This window comes from Hyalella azteca, unplaced genomic scaffold (genome assembly GCF_000764305.2).
Source record: "Hyalella azteca isolate HAZT.00-mixed unplaced genomic scaffold, Hazt_2.0.2 contig9076, whole genome shotgun sequence".
Classification (NCBI taxonomy): Eukaryota; Metazoa; Arthropoda; class Malacostraca; order Amphipoda; family Hyalellidae; genus Hyalella; species Hyalella azteca.
The window spans coordinates 21,441-30,185 of record NW_025939155.1 but is presented as its reverse complement, the minus strand read 5'-3'; the positions used below and the strand labels follow the sequence as shown (position 1 = coordinate 30,185).

At 42.7% G+C, this 8,745-nt stretch overlaps 1 protein-coding gene across 1 annotated transcript; it reads left to right on the top strand.

Annotated features, from left to right (window-relative positions):
* Positions 1–733: 733 nt before the first annotated feature.
* On the top strand, positions 734–5,942 carry LOC108667485 (tol-Pal system protein TolA-like; the record flags this gene model as incomplete). Its single annotated transcript, XM_018154518.1, has 3 exons — positions 734–1,428; positions 4,975–5,212; positions 5,917–5,942. Coding segments are annotated over 3 exons (959 nt in total), but the record flags the coding sequence as incomplete, so codon positions are not given.
* Positions 5,943–8,745: the final 2,803 nt, after the last annotated feature.

Sequence of the window (8,745 nt, the reverse complement as noted above, 5' to 3'; positions counted from 1 at the left end):
CATTCTCGATTACGCTAAACGTCTGGCGTCTTTGGAGGCGACATTAGCGATTTGACGGTATACTGTACTGCTCTAAAGTAAGCCTGATTTAACTAGATGATCAGACTCTGGAGTTCTGTTTCTACATCATCTATTTTGATTACGCGCCTTTTTTTATCTTGGAATCAATTCGATGAGAGATATTCTTAAACCTGTTAACATAAGCAAGATTTAATAATTATTTGAAACAATCAGTATAAATTGAGTTATTTAAAAAGCCCATCTGTAGGTTTACCTTTTTCATTTAAATCTGGGAAACCAGCCGTCAAACATTACCTTAACCTTCTATGGTTTGTAATATACATTTTAGAAACAGCTTTAGTCTAAATTCACATCACGGCTGTGTAAAATTGTCTAACGAGCAGTAACTTCGACAGAATTAATAACACAAAACAATACTTTAACTTAACTTTTCTTCTTTCGTGATTTGATATTTCGTAACTTCATGCGGACAATATCAGAAGATCGCTTGACTGGACGATGTTTTGCCAGTCAACTCGGTCCTTTGACTCAACCTGATCCAAGAAGTTATCGAAAGCCTCCTCTGGCGAGGGCTAACTTAAGTAAAGATTCGTTGCTTGCGGAAACTTTGCCAATCTTGGATGTTTCATCGGACTTGGGGTTAGTTTCGTGGAGCTGATCGAGTGGTTCTTACAACTCTTACAACAAGTGTTAGGGTTGGGGATATTGCCAGAGGTCAGTTTCCCGTCTTTGGCCACGTCTCTGGCCGCGTCTCTGGCCGCGTCTCAGGCCGCGTCTCAGGCCACGTCTCAGGCCACGTCTCTGGCCGAGTCTCAGGCCGCGTCTCAGGCCACGTCTCAGGCCACGTCTCTGGCCGAGTCTCAGGCCGCGTCTCATGCCGCGTCTCATTCCGCGTCTCAGGCCGCGTCTCAGGCCGCGTCTCAGGCCACGTCTCTGGCCGCGTCTCTGGCCGCGTCTCAGGCCGCGTCTCAGGCCGCGTCTCAGGCCACGTCTCAGGCCAAGTTTCTGGCCGCGTCTCTAGCCGCGTCTCTGGCCGCGTCTCTGGCCGAGTCTCAGGCCGCGTCTCATGCCGCGTCTCATGCCGCGTCTCAGGCCACGTCTCTGGCCGCGTCTCAGGCCGCGTCTCAGGCATCGTCTCTGGTCGCGTCTCTGGCCGCGTCTCAGGCCGCGTCTCAGGCCGCGTCTCAGGCCACGTCTCTGGCCGCGTCTCTGGCCGCGTCTCTGGTCGCGTCTCAGGCCACGTCTCAGGCCACGTCTCAGGCCGCGTCTCTGGTCGCGTCTCTGGCCGCGTCTCTGGCCACGTCTCTGGCCGCGTCTCAGGCCTCGTCTCCGGCCGCGTCTCTGGCCGCGTCTCAGGCCGCGTCTCATTTCGGGTCTCACGCTGCCTCGCCTGGCGAAACGATTTCGGTGAGTCGGAAGATGCTTGGAATTTCATTCGTCATGTGAATTTGATGACGATACACGAGATTGCTTATCTCTAATCTCGCATGAGGGCGCTAGTGCGGTTCCAAATATAAAAATATAAACAAATAAAATATTGTAATTAAAAATGTTTAAATGTATGTGCGAGATTTCATGGAGAAATTGTTTATTTATTATTATTTTTTTCTTTTTTTTGTGGAAATTACCATGTGTGACAAAGAGCCGTTCCACGCTTCATCAAGGAACTTTGTTGATGCCAAATGAGTTTTAAAAATTGTTCATCTCATACTTCTCCCATTGTAGAGCAAGATATATGCGTGAATAACTTTATCGGAAAAAATTCATCTTCAAAAATTGGGTAAAAAATTAAAGCCCAAAGTCATCGAATTGATGTGCAATCTCCTCCTAATGCACGTCGAATTGCTCTCCTAAGCCGCGCAGCCGTTTAGTGCAATCACTGCTCCAGCCTCACCACTGCGCCTGCCTCACCACTGTGCCTGCCTCACCACTGCGCCTGCCTCACCACTGCGCCTGCCTCACCACTGCGCCTGCCTCACCACTGCGCCCCTCACCATTGCGCCTGCCTCACCACCTGTCTCTTATACACATCTAGATGTGTACAGTTCACGTCATGCACAGTTCAGGTCATGCACAGTTCACGTCATGTACAGTTCACGACATGCAAAGTTCACGACATGTACAGTTCACGTCGTGTACAGTTCTTGTCATGCACAGTTCACGTCATGTACAGTTCACGACATGTAAAGTTCACGACATGTACAGTTCACGTCGTGTACAGTTCTTGTCATGTACAGTTCACGTCATGCACAGTTCACGACATGTACAGTTCACCTCATCTACCGTTCACGTCATGTGCAGTTCACTTCATATACAGTTCACTTCATGCACAGTTCACTTAATGTACTGTTTACTTCATATCGTGAACTGCTTCATTCGCAGTTCACGCCATTCGCAGTTCACGTCATGCTCAGTTCACGTCATGTACAGTTCACTTCATGTACAGTTCACTTCAGGTCCAGTTCACTTCATGTCGTGAACTGCTTCATTCGCAGTTCACGTCATGCACAGTTCACGTCATGCTCAGTTCACGTCATGTACAGTTCACGCCATGTACAGTCCACGACACGCACAGTTCACGCCGTGTACAGTCCACGACATGCACAGTTCGCGCCGTGTATAGTTTACCATACAGTCGTTAAGCTTCGCGTTCAGTACCGAATGCATGCTTAGCCAGAAGTCGCTTTGGCAATCAACACTGTCAGAGCGATTCACTGCCTTATGTATTGCAATGTCTTTGCATATTAAACCGCATTTGACCTCATTTTAATAATTAAAAATCAAGCGAAACATCTATCGGGTGAGAAAAATTGTCTGTAAAACATCCTAAAAAATTGTTAAATCTCATTGCTAATAGAACTCCATATGGAACAATTATTAATTGTCTATAAATATAATAAATAATTCTGGAGCTGCTATCAGAAGGAAAACCTCTGCCTAGTTGCAAATATTGACTCGATACGACACTCATTATTAATGAAGTTTTATACAAATCCATCATATGAAATGATAATCCTTTTTTTTTCAGCAAAACAAATTTTTCAATGTGGAGTTAAAAAAATTGTAACCATTACAGAAGTTCTTGAACCTTCACTGCACAGCTCGAAAAGGCGCTCTTAACAAAGAGGCCGGAGAGCAGCACTTTCTGGAATTAAAAGGTCGTCGGGAGAAGAGCAGTCAGACAGCCAGCCACACCATGTCTTGCTGCCTGCAAAGCCTCAAAATGAGAAGAGGAAATTAGTTGAGAGCTTGCCAGCTGGGGCGAACATTCCTGAAATGAAGTCCATCCGCTCTCATGACAAAAAGAAGGCGATCGGCTTACAATGACAGCGCAGCAGATCATTTAGTTCTTCATATCATTATGTCGTGAATATGAAAATATACTGTAAAAGATATGACATGTTATTTCTAGGAAAACATGTTTGCATAGAACCTCGAAAAATATTGCATACAAGTTGAGCCGTTTTTGATATCAAAGAACTACGGATATTGTCGGAATTTTTCGAGAAATATTGACATGTTGTAGCCATGTTGGGCATACAGATCGAAGAGAGGCGCGCCAGCACAGCAATATGCGCGAGTGCTTTACAAGTTTAGGAACGCTTTACTGTACGGCTACTGCCATGCTTATGAACGCTTTACTGTACGGCTACTGCAGCGCTTATGAACGCTTTACTGTACGGCTACTGCCACGCTTATGAACGCTTTACTGTACGGCTACTGTCACGCTCTGTCTCTTATACACATCTAGATGTGTATAAGAGACAGGTCCTGTTATTGTTGCTGTTTGTGCCTGTCCTGTTATTGTTGCTGTTTGTGCCTGTCCTGTTATTGTTGTTGTTTGTGCCTGTCCTGTTATTGTTGTTGTTTGTGCCTGTCCTGTTATTGTTGTTGTTCTGATTATCATTTTTTCGTGTAACATATAAACGAAGTTTCCGAACTTCTTAAAGATTCATTCAATTGAAGTGAGATCAGGACTACAAAACCTTCATGAAATTGAAGGTTATCTGGAGAACAACTTGGTCCATGTGAGCCGCCCAGCAATTTGCTGAAGGTCTGGGCCAGAAAAACCTTTATTGGTAAAGGCAGCATAATAGCCACATTCATGGCTACCCCTTCACTTCTCTCCTCCTCCCCTCCATGACTCTTTGTCGTTTGCTCTTCGAAGAATAGAACTTTTGTAGCCGGGATAGCAACTCTCAGATAAAGATGCGTAAAATTCTAAAAAATAGTGATAGGCGTCATTGCATTAACTTTGCCATTGCATTCATTTTTGGATCATCTCCAGAGCTTCCTCGATCAAGAGAGGAGTTTATGTTTCTTGTAATTCGACCCAAAGTTTCAAGCGAAATGTATTTTTTGAGCAACAATTTCTTCAAGACTAACTAATAAAACACATCCAATGAAACTTCACTGAAAGACATTCATATGATTCATCTCTCCAACCCAGAAGAGTATGATATTTTATGGGCAGACGAAACACGATAAATTTTTCCAGTGTTTCCAACGATGAATCTAGATTGAAAAATATCCTAATTTTATGTTCAAATCAACCAAAATTTTACATTAATTTTCCTTAATCATAATCCTAATTCCCCCATAAGCATAATCATAATTTCGTCTTTTTGTATTGCGAGTGCTGTCTGGAGCAGCCCTTGCTGACAAGGTCAACTAATTTAATATTATTTCCTAGTACAGCCTAAGCATTAGTCTATGATAAGATAAACTAATAATATAATTAAAAGCATAGTATAACCAAATATAAATATAGAAAAATTATATATAATAACAAGAAAAATAATAATGTAATATAATAATATTCTTGTATTATATATGCTACGATCATATAACCATGGGTTATCTAACCCTAACTGAATTCAGAGCGACACAACGAAATTTTTTGTCAAATTCCAATATAGAAAACAAATAAATTGATATGTTGTCATCTACAAGATATTTAGTCCTCACGGTGCATGTGAGGCCATGTGGCAAGGCGCATGTGAGGCCATGTGGCAAGGCGCATGTGAGGCCATGTGGCAAGGCGCATATGAGGCCATGTGGCAAGGCGCATGTGAGGCCATGTGGCAAGGCGCATGTGAGGCCACGTGGCTAGGCGCATGTGAGGCCATGTGGCACGGCGCAAGTGAGGCCATGTGGCTAGGCGCAAGTGAGGCCATGTGGCTAGGCGCAAGTGAGGCCATGTGGCACGGCGCAAGTGAGGCCATGTGACATGGCGCAAGTGAGGCCATAAGGCACGGCGCAAGTGAGGCCATGTGGCACAGCGCAAGTGAGGCTCTGCGTTCACTACTTCATTAATGATGTAAGTTCATCAAGCGAGATAATGAACTTATTTAACAATTTACAAATTGTTTTATAAAGCAATTTACAAAATCATTTCATTAGATTATAATATTTATTATTTCTGAAAATGGCATCTGTTAACATTAAATGTTAACGTCATGTTAACGTCATTAAATAATATGAGCCCCAAACTATCTAAAAACCTTTCTTAAAAAAATAAAAGCGCTGACTGATACGTTAAACAAACTCAGATAATAGAGAACCATCATGAATAAACGTTAAGATAAGACATAATATTAAACTAACCTCTCCCTTAGGCACTCTTGTCGCCGGGGCCCATCAGTCTTGGCAGACAATTTGATGTTCCGGGGCGAGTGTTCCGTAGTTTCTTGGGCGATCCCAAGCGCCTTGATCTTCCTTTTATGGATGTTGAAACTTTTTGGAGCAACTCCGAGTCTCAATCTCTTGCAATCAGTCCTATGTTGCACGATTGCCAGGCTAGTTCTCTCCGAAGGTTATTCTAGCAGCTTTAATGGTGTGTGTCTGGAGATTGCTTTTATAGCAGTTAAATAAAAACGTCGTGATTGTCTTTAGGGTATGAAATATTGGCTAAAGGATGATGGCTGAGGAATATTTCACGGACGTACCACGAATGCAACACTCCCGCGTCTGACGTCGCTGCAAGACTGACGTCTGCTCCAGCTCTCTTCCATGCCCCCCCATGGAGGGGGGAGGCCCCGCCCTCCACCTCAAGTGGTGCGGGGTGGGTCTACAGAGGAGAACTTCACCCTCGGATATCGTGCACTGGAGTGCCTCGATCATCACGAGTGCCACGCTTGTCACGAATGCCACAAGTGCCACGAGTGTCACAACCGTCACGAGTGTCGCCAGTGCCACGAGTGACGCGAGTGCCACGAGTGCCACGAGTACAACGAGTGTCACCAGTGCGACGGGTGTCGCCAGTGTCACGCTTGTCACGAATGCCACAAGTGCCACGAGTGTAACAACCGTCACGAGTGTCACGATTGTCATGAATGCCACGAATGCCACGAATGCCACGAGTGCCGCATACATCACGAGTATCTCGAGTGTAACGAGTGCCACGAATGCCACATGCATCACGAGTGTCGCGATTGTCACGAGGGTCAAGTGCCACAATTGTCACGAATTCCACGAATGCCACATGCATCCTGAGTGTCGCGAGTGACACAAGCGTCATGAGTACCATGAGTGCCACGAGTGTCGCATGCGTCAAGAGTGCCGCGAGTGCCACGAGTGCCACGAGTGTCGCATGCGTCAAGAGTGTCGTGAGCGCCATGAGTGCCACTTGTTAGCGCTTAGAGAGCCGCCACTGGAGCAGCCTAAAGAGCATTGATGCCTACGCAGGAAATCAATCGTTGGATGAAAGTGAAATTGCGGGAAGCCTGGAAACTGCGTTAGCCAGCAATTCTTCACAAACTCGTTTAACTCAAATCCATAACGTTTATCAAGTTTTGTGGAGAAGAGTTGTTCATACCATAATTTTTATCCTGCTTTTGATGCTCCTCCATCATTATATGATAATTTTTAGATAGGAAGTAGACAACTTTCACTTAATGTTAGTTGAAAAATCTCACTCAATGACAGCACATTCAATGCTTCCTCAACGAGACGATATTATGCCGTGACTTAAAATTGTTGAAACCTGTTGGCCGCTGAGTACAAGCTTCTCGCGCCGACTTATTCTTGACTTGATGAAGCGAATTGCTTAAATATTTCAAAATATTAATTGGTTATTGCCACTCAGTCTCCCATTCAACTCCCGTTATAGAAAACATTAGGCGTAATTCCAGGCTGCAAAGACCGTGACAATCAAAACGAGCCTCTAGCCATTGAAAATATACAGCTCCATTTTTGCGTCCTGGATTAAATTGTTGAATGATATTTTTCATTTAAAAGAAGTCTGCACGGACGCAGTGCTCAGCACGATCAACTCCACACGAGCGTCTTGCATGGCGCGATCAATGCGTTGGTAGAGCGCTGAGTGTGGCAGTACTTTCCGACCCAATAATTTATTAATCCGCTCTTCACCGACATTATAGCATCTAGCGAGTACAGTTTTTAATGTCGCCATAATTATTATGTTATTAGTTTATGTTTGTTATACGTCAGAATTCATGTATATTTATTTACAAAACCCCTCCTTCTTCTCTTAATCTGGCATATGCGAACTATCTTATTTATAAGAGTTCAGATAATTTATATTTTCTTTAGAAACTTAACTCTAAATAAACAGGATTTCAGGATACATCCAACCGCGAGAAAATGAATAAAAGAAGAAGATATACTGGTTAAATTGCATCAGATATGAGGTTTCTTCTATATTTTAAATATTCTAATTGCAGTGGTATCCATGGACATTATCTAAAATTACATACAATGTTTGTTGTACCATTCATAACATTTCAAACATAAATTCCCTAATTAAATGGACATGTTAAGTTTTTTTTCTCATTCAGGACAACAGAGACAAAGAGTACTAGATATTATGTTTTAGAGATGCACTACATATCGGACAGTCAATTTATGCATTTCTGTGTCACGCAGTCTTGAGTCAGAAATTTTATTTATTCATTTTTAGTATTGAAGAGAATGACACCGATTTCAATCTGCCTTCTTCAGAATTCAGAAAGTATAACCCATTTAGAAGTTCTCATTATGCCAATATACATATGTTGGATAAGTATCAACTTGCTTCAGTAACACTGAAAATTAACAGAAAACTGTTGCCTTCTAACATAGAAAATAGTTTAACCGTAACTGAGCCAAGTTTTATAGTACCATTAAATAAAATAATTGAAATGTAGAAGGATTTATTTTGATTCTGTCCTGAAAGACAACGATGAAAATATAAATGAAACTTAAGAAAATGAGAACATATGGGCACAGGAAAAAGTAAATTGAATCTTAAGAGTCATTTCCGTAGACTAAACCTCTTTTTCAACAGATCCTTACTTCCAATTTTTTCAACAAAATATGGGGCTCATGGCCGCCACACTTAAAATAACAAAATTTTAACCTCCGGTTGAGCATATCACATTCATTATTGAGTTTAAATCATTTTTATTTGCACAACAGCAACTCCTGGGGCCTGATTTCTTGTCTTACACAGAGCCTAAGGGATGGCAGAGCCATTTATCTCGTCACAGTTTATCTCGTGCTTTCAGTCCAATCAAATGATTGTGATGTAAGAATTTGAAGACTTGGTCACTCTTCATCTAATTTCTTGCAAGGTTTGAATGACCTCCGCCTTTGTCCACAGATCAATTCATAACCACCTGCATTTTATTCCTTTCCATATACTGAGAATCATAAACGGTACCGTGCTTATTATGGAGGCCCGTATGATACATAAACCTCTAATATTATTATACCACGTTTCTG